Here is a 19,064-nt window from a genome sequence, read left to right on the forward strand (position 1 = left end):
TTAACTTTGGGAGAAATTGTACCTGCTTGACAATACCCCTGATCTAAAAGCAAAATCTCTGAGATTCATTTAAAATGCTCGAATTAAAAGAGTCAACAACAGAGAGTGGGAAGGATCTCTCTCTACCTGGAGAGCCAATGCCTATTAAGGCAGTGGTGGGATTCAAATATGTGAACAACTGGTTCTCTGTGTGGATGCCCTTTCTGGAAGTCCATTCTGGGCCTGGGCAACAAAAAATTAGCTACCGGTTCTGCCGAAGTGGTGCGAACCAACTGAATCCCACCACTGTATTAAGAGATGTTTGCATAATACATCGAGCCACATAATTAGACACCCATTATACTTAATACATTGTGAGAACCTTACCTATGTAGTTAATAATCAGACTGTCATACAAATCCATAAAACTGGGTTGATCAAACCATGGTTCACTTAGACACAATGAGCTAGAGAGATGAATTGTTTTCCTTCAGTATGGCTTCCTCATGCACTCAATATTTTGTCTTACTTATGCACTGAATCATTCAACCCTGTCTAGATTACAGCATACTGAGGATTAAGACTTCTATAAAATTCATAGAAGTCTCTTATATTATCATTAAGGCAAGTTATTACTGCATTACATTATGAGAAGGTAGAGGCTTTAGGTAATAGGGAAGAAAAACAGTCGTCTGAAAATGCTGTTTCAGGGAAAAAGGAGAAAGAGAAAATCAGATTTGACCTCTTGTAACTAATTAGACATGAAATCAAAGATTAAAAGCCTACTAATAATCCATGTAGCATTTACGCTTGAATTTTAATGCAGAATGTAAATCAAACTGACCAAAGGAATGCAGTGTTCACAAACTGCCATGAATAATGCATAAATAATGAAGGAGCTTATTTTGTACTGGATGTAGTCACTGTATCACATCCCTCCCCAATTCCCTGGTTAGCAAAAATGTGAGAGGCAGGTCAGATTATTCTAAAAACCTTCTGAAAACCAAAAACTGTGTTGCAGCTTATCGGTTACACTGGCTGAGTTTTATTTTATGGACTGCAGGCAACTATTTTATTTCATGCCTGAAATGACTAGACGTATAATGCCCAGAATCCAAAACCTGTCTTGGTAAAACAAACTTTGACCTTGTGTTCAGTATACAAAGTAATAATGTCACTTGCCTTATGTGACAAAATGTGCTGGAAATTGGGCAGATATAACAGCAACTTTTAATGGGCTTCACCTGGTGCAGAACATTTCCTAAAAAACGCTAGTGATTTAGTTTGACTGACTGTGCCATGCAGCGTGGAAGGGGCAACAGATGATGAATGGTGACAGGACAGAATAGAGGAAATAAAATAATGAAGAAGATCCCGGACAAAGCACAACAAAGAAGGGAAAAGCAGTGTATCTGACACATAGATTGAGGAAATAATGGGGGACAAAAGTGCAGGTGAATTAGGAAGAAAGGAGAAAGAAGACATGTGGAAACAAAAACCTTACTGTACATGAGGCATATGGGGGTCTTCTTCTTCTGGGACTATACTATCTTTGGTACTAAATGGGGTTGCACTGCTCCAGGAAGACATGATGTGCAACTTGGGGATCCCAGAATGAGAAGGCCCCCAAATCCTGAGCTACTCAGTCTTACCAGGCTTCAGTTGAAGCCTGTTGTTCCCCATCCAGATCCCCATAGCCTTCAAGAATCAGGATAGAACATCAATAGCACTGCTTAATTCACCAGGGGCAGAGATGTATACGGGTATTCTTCACCTTCCAACCACAATTGAGCCCAAAATTTCTGTTTTATCACCTTTCTTGCCACAGTTGTTAAGTGAATCACTGCACTGATAAGATAGTAACATGGTTGTTAAGTGAATCTGGCTTCCCCATTGACTTTGCTTGTCAGAAGGTTGCAAAAGTTGATCACATGACCTTGGGACAGAGCAACAGTCATAAATATGAACCAGTTGCCAAGCATCTGAATTTTGATCACATGTTCACGAGGATGCTGCAAAGGTTGTAATTGTGAAAAACGATCATAAGTCACATTTTTAGTGCCATTGTAACTTTGAACAGTCACTAAATGAACTGTTGTAAGTTGAGGACTACCTGTAATAGGGTATCGTCAGCATACAGATACATTAGTATACTGCAAAGACACATGAAGAGCAGGTGACGGTCTTGGCTAGGATTGCCTTTGAACAGTTTCAGGTTGTGCATCAGTTGCTGGATTAGGAGTTTCTGCTCACGGTCACACAAGTCCAGTCACCTCTAGGCGGACTACTGTATTGTAATCTGCTCTATATGGGTTACCCTTGAAGAGTATCTGGAACTTCAGCTGGTACAAAATGCAATAGCACATGCAGTTATCTGTACCCCTAGAATGGCACATGGTTAGTTTGCTTCCAGGTCCAATTCAAGTTGTTTGACCTTTAAAGTCCTTCTTTTGACCTTTAAAGTCCTTCTTCATAGCATGGGACAGATTATTTAACGAACTACCTGTTCCAGATTACTTCTACCTGTTCCATCAGGTTTAGCAGCCTAGAATCATAGGGATAAACTTCAGATCCTCTCTGCTAATGACCTATATTTTGTGGGACGAAAAGAGGGGCCTTTTTTGCAGTTCTGCCTGCACTATGGAACATCATTCTTCCCACTCCTGAGATGAGACCTACCCTTCTTTTCAGAAGTCCCTTAAAACTTGATTATATAATAGGTTTGGGGGTCTTGTGGAAATGAGGATTAGAGAGGTGGCTTCATTGTGCATAACATCTACATTATTTTTACCTTTTTAAAGCTTTTTTTAAATAATGATAATATTTATGTTTAATTTTAGAGTCATTTTGTAATTATTCTTTTTATGTTTTTATCATACATAATCAAATTCTATGAGGTGATAAATATGAATATAATAAGTAATATCAATGCTACAGGCAAAAGATAAAGAATTCAAAGCCTGGTTTCAAATATTAAGACAAACTCTAGACCTGAATTACTAGAACATTCCCTAGATTACCTAATATACTGTACCTTACTTGTTAGTAGTAGTAGTAGTAGTAGTAGTAGTAGTAGATGACGACTTTATTGTCATTTCAACAATATACAGTACAGTACACAGTGAAACAAAATGTTTCCCCAGGACCAAGGTGCTACATCAGACAACATGAATCCAAAAAAAAAACACCCCACAAACTACACATAACTCTAAACTAAAAACTTAAAAAAGTATTTATAGTTCCAGTTTCTTCGTATTAAGAATTCTAATGGCTTGTAGGAAGAAACTGTTACACAATCTGGATGTCCGAGACCGATGGCTCAACACAATGTCATGGTTCATATTAATGGTTGGGTTCCTACTATATGTTGAACAAGTACAAATCAGTGCGCTCTGTTTAACCTGGCCTAGCATGCTGTTTGAATCTAGTTCATGGGTGTCAAACTCGCCACGTCACTGACGTGTTGCGACATATCGCGACTCTTTTTGCATTGCTGGCAATGGGGTGGGTGTAGCTTCAGTATGATGAAAGCGGCCCGCAGGCCGGCAGTTTGACACCCCTGGTCTAGTCCATCAGTAAAGTACAGGAGCTTCCCCAGTGGTTAATTTTCATGCACTTCGCTGCTGCTTCATCTTCTAGATCCAAATATCACTATATAAAATTGTTCTTTAGATTTTTACTTTGAAATACCATAGACATGGGACATGACTGATGATTAAGAACAATTTCTTTCCTACTGCTTATTCATTTTGTGAGATTTCTAGTAATAATGATAATAATAATAATAATAATAATAATAATAATAATAATAAGAATAAGAAGAAGAAGAAGAAGAAGAAGAAGAAGAAGAAGAAGAAGAAGAAGAAGAAGAAGAAGAAGAAGAAGAAGAAGAAGAAGAAGAAGAAGAAGAAGAAGAAGAAGTAGTAGTTGGAAGGGACCATGGAGGTCATCTAGTCCAACCCCCTGCTAAGGCAGGAAACCCTATACCATTTCAGACAAATGGCTGTCCAGTCTCTTCTTAAAAACTTCTAGTGTTGGAGCATTCACCACTTCTGGAGGCAGGTTGTTCCACTGGTTAATTGTTCTAACTGTCAGGAGGTTTCTCCTTAGTTCTAGGTTGCTTCTCTCCTTGACTAGTTTCCATCCATTGCTTCTTGTCCTGCTTTCAGGTGTTTTGGAGAATAGCTTGACTCCCTCCTCTTTGTGAAAGCCCCTGAGATATTGGAACACTGCTATCATGTCACCCCTCACTCTTCTCTTCGTTAAACTACACATACCCAATTCCAGCAACCGTTCCTTGTATGTTTTACCCTCCAGTCCCCCAATCATCTTTGTTGCTCTTCTCTGTACTCTTTCTAGAGTCTCAACATCTTTTTTACACCGTGGTGACCAAAACTGGATGTAGTATTCCAGGTGTGGCCTTACCAAGGCATTGTAAAGTAGTATTAGTACTTCACGTAATCTTGATTCTATCCCTCTGTTAATGCGGCCTAGCACTGTGTTGGCTTTTTTGGCAGCTGCAGCACACTGCTGGCTCATATTTAAGTGACTGTCCACTAGGACTCCGAGATCCCTCTCACAGTTACTACAATTGAGCAAGGTACCTGTTCTGTACCAGCCTGCTACCGGCCTTGCAGAAAGGCAACCCCTGTACAAACGGCAGAGGCTGGAAAACGTCTGAGGCTGGAAAACGTCTGCCAAGTTTATCACACAAACAAACAACAAAACATGAAACAAGATACCGGAGCTTTGATCCTCAAACGGAGCGCTTGCTTTCAGCAACCAGCCCTTCCCCAAACACTCCCTTTATTTAGAGTTCAGGGCGTGGCCTCCCTGTGCCTCCTTCCGAGAAGTCCCACAGCCTTTCTCTGCTTGCTCCTACTTGACTGCCTCCTGCGTCGGGCGTCCTTGAACAGGGCCAGCTGTGGGTCCTCTTTATCCGCACTGTCGGGCTCGCGCAGCTGAGTCTCCACCAAGTAAGAGGGGCCTAGCTGGGGGCTCTGCGAAGCCTCCAAGCCATCATCAGCAAGTTCGTCTTCAACACCCTCCTCCTCCCCCTCGTCTGAGTCATCCGAGTCATCCGACCTGGCTGCCGAACCCACAGGCTGACCCTGAATCACAACACTATCCCGCACCGCAGGGCCCTTCCCCCGGGGCTGCCGATCCGGATGCGGTCGGGATGGGAATTGTTCATGAAAAGCAGTCACCAACGCAGGGGCATGAACGGCGGTCGCGTCTTCCCAGGTGAAGTCCTCTGGTCCATAACCTTTCCACTCGATCAGGTACTGGAAACGACCTTTCAGCCAACGGGAATCCCTGATGCTGGCGACCGCGTACTCGGGGGTGCTGCCTCCATCACGAGGTCCTGATGGGGGAGGTTCCGCTTGGCGGAGTGGACAAGCCGGTTGCTCGGGGACCAACAGAGACCGATGAAAGACTGGGTGCACGCGCAGGGAACGTGGCAGAGTTAAGCGATAGGCGACCGGATTGATGACAGCCTCGACTGGGAACGGTCCTAAATATCGGTGATCTAACTTTCTCACCGGCCGTGTGGACGGTAGGTTCCTGGTGGACAGCCAGACCCGATCCCCCACCGATAGTGGAGGCGTATCCCGTCTTGACCGATCAGCAAACCTTTTGTAATCGGCCTTGGCCTTCTCCAATTGCCGTCGCACCAATCGATGGATCGCCTGTAACTCTGCCATGAAGTCGTTCGCTGCCGGCTCCGGTGAGTCCACGGGAGAAAGGGGGAAAAACCGGGGGTGATAACCCACATTGGCCAAGAACTGTGTCATCTGTGTGGAGGTGTGCTGCGAGTTGTTAAATGCAAACTCAGCTATGGCCAGATAGTCCACCCAATTGTTCTGCTGCAGATTGACGTAGCAGCGCAGATACTGTTCCAGGATACCAATGACCTTCTCGGTTCCCCCGTCAGTTTGAGGATGATGCGCGGACGAGAGGCAAATCTTGATATCCAACGCATGCATCAACTCCTGCCAGAAGCGGGCTGTAAACTGGGCCCCCCTATCAGAGACGACCCTATCAGGGAGGCCGTGCAGCCGAAACACCTGTTGAATGAACATACGACTAGTGGCGCGGGCTGACGGTAAGCCGCGACAGGGGATGAAGTGCGCCATCTTGGTCAGCATGTCCACCACCACATACACTGTCGTGAAACCAGAGGATGGGGGTAAATCCATCAGAAAGTCCATGGACACAGCCCCCCAGGGTCTTTTGGGTGTTGGCAAGGGCTGCAGTAATCCAGGCGGGGCCCCTGTCGCTGACTTGGCCTGCCTGCATGGGATGCAGGAGGTGACATAGGACTAGACGTCGTGTCGGACTCGGGGCCACCAGAAGGTACGGGAGACCAGGTTCAGGGTCTTGAACAGGCCAAAATGCCCCGCTGCCGGGTTATCGTGACACTGACTGAGGATGAGTCCCCTGAGTGGCCCTCCTGGAACATAGAGCCGGTCACAATAATACAAGAGTCCATCCGTGACCGTCCAAGGCGAATCTGGCCCCACCTCCTCCTTCCGCTGAGCCACCCACGCCTCCTGCTGCTGTGCCTCCCGGATCCGAGCCCGTATATCAATCGGCTCCCGTACCGCAGCAAAAGACTCGACGGGGATCACTGTCCTGGGCAGAAGCTTGTCTTCCACTCGGGTATATTCGGGCTTCCTGGACAGAGCATCCGCTCTTTGATTGTGCCCGCTTGGTATGTACCGAACCCGGAAGTCAAACCTCGCAAAGAAAAGAGACCACCGGATCTGGCGTTGGTTCAAATTCCGAGCGGTCTGCAGGCTTTCCAGATTCTTATGGTCCGTCCGGACCTCGATTTGATGCCGCGCCCCCTCCAAATGATACCTCCAGGCCTCGAACGCCGCTTTGATGGCCAGCAGCTCCTTCTCCCAGATGGTATAGTTGCGCTCCGAAGGGTTCAGTTTTCGGGAATGATACGCGCAAGGGAAAAGGGTACCGCTGGGCGTCGTTGCCTGGAGTAACACTGCCCCAATGGCAATGTCGGAGGCGTCCGCCTCCACGACAAACGGCCGTTGCGGGTCAGGATGCTTCAAGATGGGCTCCTTCATGAAGGCTTCCTTCAAAGCCTGGAAAGCCTGTTGTTCTGGTGCGTTCCACTGGAACTGAGTCTTCTTCTGCAGGAGCCGGGTGAGGGGGGCTGTCAAGGCAGCAAAGCCCGGGATGAAAGTTCGGTAATAGTTGGCAAATCCAAGAAGTCGCTGAACATCCTTCACGCGACGCGGGGGTTGCCAACTCTGCAACGATTCAACCTTACTCGGCTCCATGGCGATGCCCTCAGGAGAAATGCGGTGACCTAGGAAATCGATGGTCACCCGGTAGAACTGGCACTTCTCCAACTTGGCAAACAGCCGATGTTCTCGGAGTCGCTGCAGGACCTGACGGAGATGCTGATGGTGCACTTCACGCGACGGGGAGTAGATCAGGATGTCGTCCAAGTAGATCACGACAAACTGGTCCAACAAATCCCGGAAGATGTCGTTCATGAAATGCTGAAACACAGCGGGGGCGTTGGTCAGGCCAAACGGCATCACCGTGTACTCAAAATGTCCATAGCGAGTACCAAACGCCGTCTTCCACTCATCACCCGGCCGAACCCTGACGAGGTTGTAAGCTCCACGCAGATCCAGTTTCGTGAAGATCTTAGCCTCCCTGAGTCGGTCCAAGAGCTCGGGGATGAGGGGCAGCGGGTAACGGTTGCGCACCGTGATGGCGTTAAGTTTCCGGTAATCGCAGCAAAGCCGTAATTCGCCCGACTTCTTTTTGACGAAGAGCACGGGTGCAGACACTGGCGAGGACGAGGGCCAGATGAAACCGCGAGCCAAATTCTTCTCCAGAAAGTCCCGCAATGCAGCCAACTCGGGCTCCGACATGGAGTACAAACGCCCCACTGGGAGAGGCGCATCAGGGACTAAATCAATGGAGCAGTCATAGGGCCTGTGCGGGGGTAATTGATCCGCCTCTGACTCGCTGAACACATCAGCAAAGTCGGACAGTTCGGGAGGCAAGGAAACCCCTGAGGAACCCTCCACCTGGCCGGCACAGATATGGCGGGAGTGGTCCACGCACTGCAAGCTTGGGAAGGTGACCAAGTTCTGTGACCAATAGATCTGTGGGTCATGCGCCCGGAGCCACGCCAGTCCCAAGACCACGGGAAAGTGCAGATCTGAGGTGATATAGAACTGGATGGCCTCCACATGGGAACTGATGGCCATACATACTGGTTGCGTGGCGGCCGTAATAGGCCCAGACAGGAGCACTCGACCATCGATAGTCTCCACTAACATGGGCGGATCCACCGGGCACTGGGGAACAGCCCATTTGGCCACAAATGCTGAGTCCATAAAGTTTGTGGTGGCCCCAGAGGCATGGACTGGAATCCCCTCTGGCTTGCCAGGAAGGATCAGACGTGCCTCCAAAATCAAATGCCGTGGAGGTTCACAGGCACCATCGGAAAGGCGTCGCTCGGTGTTGTTGTTGTGGGACGCCCGATCTCTCACACCGTCTAGATCGGGCTCGGGGCGTTTCCCGACAGCAAAGTAGGGGACTTTCTCGGGGCAGGCTTGGTCACTGATGCCCGCTGACGCTTCTTTGGGCGAAAAGCAGCCAAATGTCCAGGGTCCCCACAGTAAAAACACAACCCCCCGATCGTCGTCTGTTCATTTCAGTCACCGATAGACGAGACCTGACGGCACCCAGCTCCATTGGCTCCTCCCTTTGAACTGGGGGCTCACGCACAACAGGGGCGGCAGAGGTCTGTGGGGTGGCACGGCGACTCCTTCGCTGCTGCAACCGAGCATCGATCCGCAGGCAGAGATGGATCAGCCCATTCAGGTCTGAGGGAATATCCACACGGGCCAGCTCATCCAACATCTCCTCCGACAATCCATCCTGGAAGGCATCCACGAGCGCAGCCTCATTCCAGGCGGAATCCTGGCTAAGCAGCCGGAAATCGCTGATATAGCCCTGTAGGGGGCGTTGACCCTGCCTCAGAGCTTTCAGGCGTCGAGTGGCAGTCTGCGTCTTAATAGGGTCCTCGTACATCTGACGCATATGGTCACAAAACCCCACAAAGTTGTCCAACAATGGGCTAGGTTGAGCCAGCAGAGGCGTGCCCCAACGAGCTGCATCACCCGAAAGAAGGCTTAACACAAACCCCACCTTATCCCGGTCAGTGGGGAAATCAGCTGCTCTCACGCTGATAAAGAGCTGGCATTGTCCCAGGAAAGCAGGAAACAGTTCTGGAGTACCTGTAAATTTATCCGGCATTGCAACTTGGCATTTTCTCCTGGGTGGGGGTGCAGCATGAACCTGAGCTTGCAGTTGAGCCACCTGAGCTGCCAGCAAAGTGAGTTGCTGGGTGAGCTGAGCATTCTCGGCACGTAGCTGCTCCATAATAGTAGTAAGGGGTGGGAGGCTGAAAGCAAACTGTTCTGTACCAGCCTGCTACCGGCCTTGCAGAAAGGCAACCCCTGTACAAACGGCAGAGGCTGGAAAACGTCTGAGGCTGGAAAACGTCTGCCAAGTTTATTACACAAACAAACAACAAAACATGAAACAAGATACCGGAGCTTTGATCCTCAAACGGAGCGCTTGCTTTCAGCAACCAGCCCTTCCCCAAACACTCCCTTTATTTAGAGTTCAGGGCGTGGCCTCCCTGTGCCTCCTTCCGAGAAGTCCCACAGCCTTTCTCTGCTTGCTCCTACTTGACTGCCTCCTGCGTCGGGCGTCCTTGAACAGGGCCAGCTGTGGGTCCTCTTCATCCGCACTGTCGGGCTCGCGCAGCTGAGTCTCCACCAAGTAAGAGGGGCCTGGCTGGGGGCTCTGCGAAGCCTCCAAGCCATCATCAGCAAGTTCGTCTTCAACACCCTCCTCCTCCCCCTCGTCTGAGTCATCCGAGTCATCCGACCCGGCTGCCGAACCCACAGGCTGACCCTGAATCACAACAGTACCACCTATACTATACCTGTGCATTTGATTTTTCCTGCCTAAATGTAGAACCTTACTTTTTTCACCACTGAATTTCATTTCGTTAGATAGTGCCCAGTGTTCGAGTCTGTCCAGATCCTCCTGTATTTTAAGCCTATCTTCTGGAGTGTTGGCTATTCCTGCCAGCTTGGTTTCGTCTGCAAATTTGATGAGTTCCCCATCTATCCCCTCATCCAAATCATTGATGAAGATATTGAAGAGCACTGGGCCCAGAACAGAGCCCTGGGGCACCCCACTACACACTTCCTTGCATGTAGATGCTCTGCTTATTTCTTTCTGTCCCAACACAATTCCCAACACAAATTCAAACATATATATTTGTGGGAACAACATAATCTACTGGCAAGAAAAAAAATAGGGAATGGAATTAGAACTTACAACTCACTCCCCTATTAATTTTATAGATGCTTCTTTAGTCTCATTATAGAATCTATTTAAGGCCTTTAAATTTAACGTAGACTTGTTGAACAGGGAGTAAAAGGAAAGTCCTCTCCTCCCACTTCCCCACAAATAGTTGTCTTTTGAAAGAAAACCTTCATTATTTCTCCTGTCTCATGGATGTTGACTATAGGGTCAACATAGAGCAAGGGATGCTATTCCAAACAGAAGTCCTATTTGTAAGCCTCTCATAAGGCTCTACTTGTCTACTGTACAATTAGAACACAGTGCAGGGATATCTTTTATCTGATCCAGAACAGCTCCTTTATGGCTGAAGCAGAAAAGAATACAATACCATGTCAATAAGTCTTGGTAAATACAAAGTGTCATCCCAATAGCTGAATTTTCTTCACTTGTGCAAAGCAGCTCTGTTACTGAGGTCTGGGTTTCTTATATATCTTTTCCAAAGTTCTGAAGGAGTCATCTTGAACAATTTTGAAAAATCAGTACATTTTATGCAATGATCCTTTCTGTAATGACCCATTTGACATTATAAAAGTAGGGTTATCACAAAATGTGCAATGTTAGTTTAGGCTTGCTTTCACATTTGTATATGGGTACAGCTGTCCTCCTTCTCCAAGTAGACACATCTGCTCATTAGAAAAACAATGTAATTTCTAGTGTCTAATTCTAATTATTTGCAGATGATAGATTCCTTGTGCAGCCTCCATAAAAGGCACAGCTTTTCCCACTCAGTGACTAATAATCAGGGCCTTTAGGTAACATGAAACAAAGCAGTAAAGATCTGGTACAAATTTGTGTCCATTTTTGTGTATGTTGAATGAGGAATCTTCAGGTCCTCAGCCTTCTACTATTTGATATTAGCAATCTAAATAAAGCAGTTTCATGCACTTGACTTGGTTTACAAAATCCTGTAGTCTTCTATGGTGATAATTTATTACTACAGATGCCAAAGTCTGATTTATTACGATAGATTCCAAAGGGAGTCAAGCAGCTGAGAAATACCTATTCCGCCCTGACTCTCTTTTTTGCTTGTGGTCATGTGTCAAATGAAACTTTCTATTAATGGGGTAGGTACCAGAAGGTTTGAGCTGCATCCTATTTGGGTAGAAAATAAAAGCTCATCAAAAAGATATGCTCATGCTTGCTGCACTGGTGATCCTGACCCAAACTGAAACAGCAACAGCACAGCATGAAATGTTCCTACATAAAAATAAAGGACAGGCATTGCAAAGATAAGCACTTTGCAGAAAAGATATCAGGAAGGAAGGAAGGAAGGAAGTTCCAAAATGAACAGTGGGAAAGACAAAAGGAAAAAGTAGCAAAAAAAGGCATTTTGCTTAAGTGCTTTGAGTCCTAAGTCCCTATTTTATTTCTCTATATTTTAGCTATCTTCTTAGCATTTTACAGTGGGAGAAATTGCATTCCTCCCCCCATTCAATGACAGCTAAATAAAGCATATCATATTATCATATATTTAAAATCTCCCAAAAACTTTAGGATCAGTTGCTGTATTTGATATTTTGAGAACACATCATGGATACTCTCATAAAACAGTTACTGAAGGAAGCTTGCATTTTCCCCAAATGGTTGCCATGACAGATATAGAATCATACACCTGGAAGGGACTTTGGAGGTCTTCTAGTCCAACCCCATCCAAGGCAGAAGACCTTACTGCATTCTGGACAAGTGGCTCTCCAACCTTTTCTTGAAGACCTTCAGCAAAGGTCTTCACAAGGAATCTATCTTGTACCCACAACTATGGTAGCAAGCTGTTCCATTGATTAATTATTCTTACTGAAGGAAATTCTCCTTAGTACCAAATTAGATCTCTCTTTAATGTGTGTTAGTATGTGTACATTGTTATACATGCAATATATAGGTTTGCAATATAGTCAACAGAAAATAATCCTCTTTAAAAAGAATGATCCAAAACGCTGAAACTATATTTCTTTCTTATTCTTCAATATCCTATTTGAAAGAGGATGACTGGAGAAGTATTTCATTGAAAGATCATGACATATCTCAAGCTTCTGCAGGAGAAAGCTATCACACCCTCTTCTTTTCTTAAAGATGGGCCAGTAGTACCCTGTCAGTGACACCTATGGATTGGGCCTGCAAATCAAAGAATATTCAAATTGTTCTGAATGTAATCACCCAATTTGAATATTTGAATATTCCTTGAATATATCAGGAAGAACCATTGGAAAACAGGACTGTGGGATTAAGACCATTATTTACCTTTATATACTGTGGCAGAGTATAGCTGAAGGTTGTAGAGCTCTAATATCTATATCTATATCTATATCTATCTATCTATCTATCTATCTATCTATCATCTATCTATCTATCTATCTATCTTTCTATCTTTCTATCTATCTATCATCTATCTAATTATATTAATAACAGAAATCTATGAAGATCGTTAGATGTTATGTTATTTCAAAATCTCTCAAGAGGTTTTCTGAGATTTTGCAGGAATTGAGCATATTCATATGAAACTGTGAAATGAAATATGTGAAGTAGAGCTGTGATGATCTAGTCCTGCCTTAGGCGTGAAAGCTGACTGGGTGACTTTGGCCTATCACTCTCTTTCAGCTCAACTCATCTCACATTGTTATTGTTGAGGGAAAAATAGAGGAAGAAAGAGCATTAGGTATGTTATTTATGAAATAATAATAATAATAATAATAATAATAATAATAATAATAATAATAATAATAATAATAATAATAATAATAATAATAATAATAATAATAATAATAATTGTTATATTAAATCTTACAAAATGTTGGAGATTTAGCCATAAATGTATGTTCATGCCATCATGAAATCATATGATAGTATTTACCTTCTCTTTCTAATGGCATATTACAGGCCGCCTGAAAGCACTGAGCAAAATACTGATTATAAGACCTGTCCACCACACTGTTATTCTACATGCATCATTTTATTATTACCGGTATTTTTCTCAGCATAAAAGATACCACAAAAAAATGAAATAGACCAAAGTCATAAACATCGTAACTGAAATGATCAACTGTGTAGCTATGTAGAAAGAAGACCTTTAATCTGAAAGGCGAGAGATTGCATTAAAGAAGAAGGTGTAAGAATCCAAAGGTGAAAAGAATTTCTATTGCCTTATAAGTCTCTCTGTGGGAATTTTCACAGCACAGACATCTATTGGAGGCAGGGGGGAGGACGGCGGCTTGTGAAATTCTAGTTCCTCATGCTTCGCATCTCATCAATAAATGCCTGCAATCATGCTCTTGAGCTGTGGTGTGATTTCAAGGTTCATCTCTTCCAAGCAGCTCAAACACTAATTATCCCAGCTGTAATTAGTAAGATAATTAAATACTGGCTCACTCATCACACTACCTTGTGTCGGGTCATGATTCTCCCAGAAGACCTTGAGCAGTTTCTCAAAGCTGATGGTTTCCGGCTGAAATACCACTCGCACAACTTCAGTATGGCCAGTTTTGCCTTCAATGAAATAATAAGAAACAAGAATATTAATCATTGAAACCAACCCAAGGAATGTATTTATTATTCCCTACTACGTTAAACAAGTAAAAATATGTGGAGAGAAAAAGACTGGCTATTAACGGTTGTAAGCCATGCCACTTTTTCTGGTAGTTTCAGAAATGGCAATGCTTTATTCCTTTGGGAAACTACACTTTTTTACTTCATTTTTTCCAGCTCTGCAAGGCATGGCAATAAAGTCATGAGATCACATGGGTGACAAGTACGGCAGGGAGGAGATGGCAAGAGGCAGTTTCAGCACCTTATTGTTCTGGCTCTCTCCTTACTATTTAGGGAGTGGGTGGCTTCATTTTTGAAAGGAAAATAGATAATGCTATATTTCTAGATTAATACATATTTTGCAGGTTTCTTCTAAACTAATAATATAGAGAAAAGGATTCTGCCAAATTTTTTCAGCAACATCTTCTCTATTTCTGAAAGTAGCATAAAAAAAGTTAGTGGTGACAGGTATCTGAAGGTTGCCCATCTCTGTCAAGAGAAAATGACCCTGGAAACTAATCACATTGCATGGGGGGGGGGGGGGTGTTGAGCTGGGGAAAATTGCTAGGACATTTATAAGAATCATATATCATAGTTTGTGGGGGGAAACTACTTTAACAGTTTAATATTTGCCTTCATTATTATCAAAGTATTTCTCATTTTAACAACTGCTTGTTACAAAACTCAGATTATTTCAGCAAAGTTTCTTGTAACCTCTATTACTTTTAGCTTGGCCTCACTGTTCTCAGCTGTATCACCTCTGATTAAAGAAGTAGGGTATGAAAAGAAATGAAATTTTATCACACAGTAATATCATAAAACCTTTCATTACCATTGAATTTGGCCAAGGAAACCTGTATTACGTAATTCAAGGAAGCTATGAGCTATGCCATGCAGGGCCAACCAAGACGGACAGGTTTACATTCCAATTCCAAAGAAAGGCAGTGCCAAAGAATGTTCAAACTATCGCACCATTGCACTCATTTTACATGCTAACAACAATTCTATCAGAAATAGCATTACAATGTTATTTTTTAATTTATGACATTTGTTGTTGTTGTTAGTTGCGAAGTCGTGTCTGACCCATCGCAACCCTATGGACAATGTTCCTCCAGGCCTTCCTGTCCTCTACCATCTTCTGGAGTCCATTTAAGCTCACACCTACTGCTTCAGTGACTCCATCCAGCCACCTCATTCTCTGTCGTCCCCTACTTCTCTTGCCCTCAACCTTTCCCAGCATGAAGCTCTTCTCCAGTGAGTCCTTCCTTCTCATAAGGTAAGCAAAGTATTTGAGTTTTAGCTTCAGGATCTGGCCTTCTAAAGAGCAGTCAGGGTTGATGTCCTCTAGGACTGACCGGTTTGATCACCTTGCAGTCCAAGGGACTCGCAGGAGTCTTCTCCAGCACCATAGTTCAAAGGCTTCAATTCTTTGGCGTTCAGCCTTTCTTATGGTCCAACTTTCACAGCCATACATTGCAACTGGGAAGACCATAGCCTTGACTATACGCACTTTTGTTGGCAGGGTGATGTCTCTGCTTTTTAGTGTGCTGTCTAGATTTGCCATGGCTTTCCTCCCGAGGAGTAAGCATCTTTTAATTTCTTGGATGCAGTCCCCATCTGCGGTGATCTTGGATCCCAGGAAAATAAAATCTGTCAGTACCTCCATTTCTTCCCCATCTATTTGCCAGGAATTGAGAGGGCCGGATGCCATGATCTTGGTTTTCGTAATTTTAAGTTTCAACCCATGTTTTACACTCTCCTTCTTTACCAGCAACAAGAGGCTCTTTAGTTCCTCTTCACTTTCTGCCATTAGAGTGGTATCATCTGCATATCTTAGGTTGTTGATATTTCTCCTGGCAATCTTAATTCCAACTTTCGATTCATCTAGCCCTGCCTTTCTCATGATGTGCTCTGCATATAAGTTAAACAGGCAGGGCGACAGTATACAGCCTTGCTGGACTCCTTTCCCAATTTTGAACCTATCAGTGGTTCCATGTCCAGTTCTCACTGTTGCTTCTTGACCCGCATATAGGTTTCTCAAGAGACAAATAAGATGGTCTGGTACTCCCATCTCTTTAAGAACTTGCCACAGTTTGTTGTGGTCCACACAATCAAAGGCTTTAGCATAGTCAATGAAGCAGAAGTAGATGTTTTTCTGGAACTCTCTAGCTTTCTCCATGATCCAGCGTATGTTGGCAATTTGATCTCTAGTTCCTCTGCCTCTTCTACATCCTGCCTGTACTTCTGGTAGTTCTCGATCCACATACTGCTGGAGGCTAGGTTGTAGGATTTTAAGCATAACTTTACTAGCATGGGAAATGAGTGCAATGGTGCGATAGTTTGAACATTCTTTGGCACTGCCTTTCTTTGGAATTGGAATGTCAACTGATCTTTTCCAATCCTGTGGCCACTGTTGTTTTCCAAATTTGCTGGCAAATTGAGTGTAGCACTTTTACTGCATCTTTTAAGATTTTGAATAGCTCAGCTGGAATACTGTCACGTCCACTAGCTTTGTTGTTGCTCAGCTTTCCTAAGGCCCACTTCACTTCACATTCTAGGATGTCTGGCTCGAGGTCAGTGACCACCTCATCGTGGTTATCAGGGACGTTAAGCTCATTCTGCTGTACGGCGTTGACCAGCTGTCTGTCGGTGCCGCAGGGGCCCGGCGAACTCCGATGGAGGCTGTTGAACGCGGAGGAGTTGGGCGGAGCCCCGATGGAGCTTGCTGAGGCTACTGAAGTGCCCGGAAAGAGCCGGATTTTCCACTGGAGTTCTGCTCAACGTGGCGCCGACCGGCTGACCATCTGTGCAGCGGGGGTCTCGAGACCCCCTCTTCGGAGCCTGCTGGCGTTCCTGAGACCTGCGATGCCTGGATTAATTTGTTTTACAGCTCGGTGGTGCTCCGGAACGCCTTCCTGCTGCTTGGGGAGCCGCGTGTTGCTGGACTGACTATGAATCGCGGCTTGGAGCGGCGGGGGGGTGAAAACGCTGGAGTGGTGGAGACGTCGTCTGGCTGGTGTCCGAGAGGGCTGACAGTGAAGCGAGTTGGCCTCTCTGACATGGTGACCTGACCTGGTGGTGGAATGCGGACGCTGTTGCCTCGGACATTTGTGAGGCAAAATTTAATCTCTGCGCCGCCAGAAAATGGTTAGACCATGTTGTGGTTTCCTTCTTGACTGATTATCATCCAGTCTTTTGCAACATGGAAGTGACTTATATAATTGGAACTTCTCCTACCATTTTGTGACTATACCGGCTTATTAATCCTGATGTATTTATAGACTCTTTGGCCCTAACTCCCTCTTCTCCCCCCTCCCCTATAATGGAAGGTCCGGGTTATAACCACTGTGGGAGAGTGGTTATGATTTTACATCTGCTGCCTCTCAGAGGTGAGAGCTCTGGGTGGTATTGCTTCCCCGGTTCTATGTACCAGGCTGCTCCCCGGCCTCGACCGCCGTGAGAGGGTGGGATTCGACCTGCTCCGGGGTTTCCCAGCTCTAGTGGCAGTGGAGCTGGGCTGGCTTTCTGGTCATTTGCCTTCGACTTATTTAATTTTAAGATCCTCCCGTGTCGATCTGGTCTGCCTTGCTGTCTTTTTTGTCGGACCTTTTTAAGATCATGCGTCTGACTTATTCTAGCACGGTCTTATATGCTCTCAGGGGGTCCCCCCCATCCTGGGAGCGACCCGCCTTATTCTTTACACCTCCTCTTGATGAAGGGCCCGATTACTGGGACCCTGAGAGATGGTTGGGCACGGGTAGGGGCCGCCGATATAAACCAAACAAGAGGCCCCTGATTAGTTTTCTGGTTAAATTTTTTAGGAGGTTAGGGAGGGGGGTGGGAATTTCTTTTGGTTGTTCGGATACGGGGGGCAGTCCAGCAACTGTTGTTCAGGCCAGGGCCGGGATTGATCGCGGAGGGGAGGAGCGGGGGTCGGTTGCCCCCGGGGCTCCAGGGCAAGTCGTGGGAGTGCCCATTCCCACGACGTTAGGGAATGGCAGCAGGTGCAGGAACAGAGGGCCGTATCGATGTCAGGGAAGGCCTCTCCGCTACTTGCAAGCGGTGAGGCGTTCCGACCCTCTTGTTCTTCCCCGAGGTCCCGGGAGTGAGGATGTGCAGCCTCCTGAGCTCCGGCTGGTGTACTTGAATGCCAGGTCTGTCGTTAATAAAGCTCCTCTCGTCCGTGATTTGGTCGAGTGTGAGCAGGCGGACCTGGCCTGCATCACGGAGACTTGGTTGGGCCCAGAGGGCGGTATTCCTCTGGCTGATCTTTGCCCACCAGGTTTCCGGGTGCTACACCGGCCTCGGGCTCAGGGTAGGGGTGGGGGAGTGGCTGTTGTTATGAGGGAGACCTTAGGTCCGCGGGAGGCCACCGTTCCCCAGATAGTCGGATGTGAGTCTCTTTTTGAGATGCGGCCCTGGTGCGCAGTTGGGCTTGCTGCTGGTGTACCTTTCGCCTAGTCACGCAGCAGCAGCCCTGCCTGAGCTCCTCGATGTCCTCTCTGGGTTGGTGATTGAGTTCCCGAAACTTATAGTTTTGGGGGACTTCAATCTACCATCTCTGGGAGGATCATCTGAGTTGGCTCGGGAGTTCATGGCTTCCATGACGGCCATGGACCTGACGCAAGTAATTTCAGGACCGACTCATGAGGGAGGCCACATCCTTGACCTAGTTTTCTTATCTGGTCGGTGGTTAGATGATCTTGGTGGGGGCTCTCCAATTATTACGCCCCTGTCATGGACCGATCATCATCTCCTGCGGCTGGTCTTCCGTTTTGCTACCCCCCGCCGTGGGTGTGTGGAACCAGTTAGATGGTACCGCCCCAGACGCTTAATGGATCCCGAGAGGTTCCAGGCAGCGCTGGGGTCCCCACCTGCCTCCCCCACTCACAGCTCAGCAGATGCCTTAGTGGAAGCCTGGGAAAGGGCAGCCACTGAGGCTCTTGACCGAGTTGTACCCTTGCGGCCCCTGACCTGATGCAGATCCCGTCGAGCTCCATCGTTCTCCGCGGAGCTCCGGGAGATGAAGCGTCGGAGACGGGGCCTAGAGAGCGGTTGGAGGTCCAGCCGATCCGAATCCGACCGATTGCGACTAAGAACCTACATTAGGTCTTATCTCGCTGCGATAAGGGTGGCGA

General features: G+C 46.1%; 1 protein-coding gene across 1 annotated transcript in view; it reads right to left on the reverse strand.

Annotated features, from left to right (window-relative positions):
* The window catches only part of MSRA (methionine sulfoxide reductase A), a 228,109-nt gene that overhangs the window by 91,524 nt on the left and 117,521 nt on the right, over positions 1–19,064 (reverse strand). Inside the window, exon 4 of the mRNA XM_081339974.1 lies at positions 13,783–13,887. Coding sequence (XP_081196100.1) covers positions 13,783–13,887 — 105 coding nt within the window. The remainder of the gene's footprint in view (positions 1–13,782; positions 13,888–19,064) is intronic.

Source organism: Vipera berus, assembly GCF_964194415.1.
Source record: "Vipera berus genome assembly, chromosome: 1".
Lineage (NCBI taxonomy): Eukaryota > Metazoa > Chordata > Lepidosauria > Squamata > Viperidae > Vipera > Vipera berus.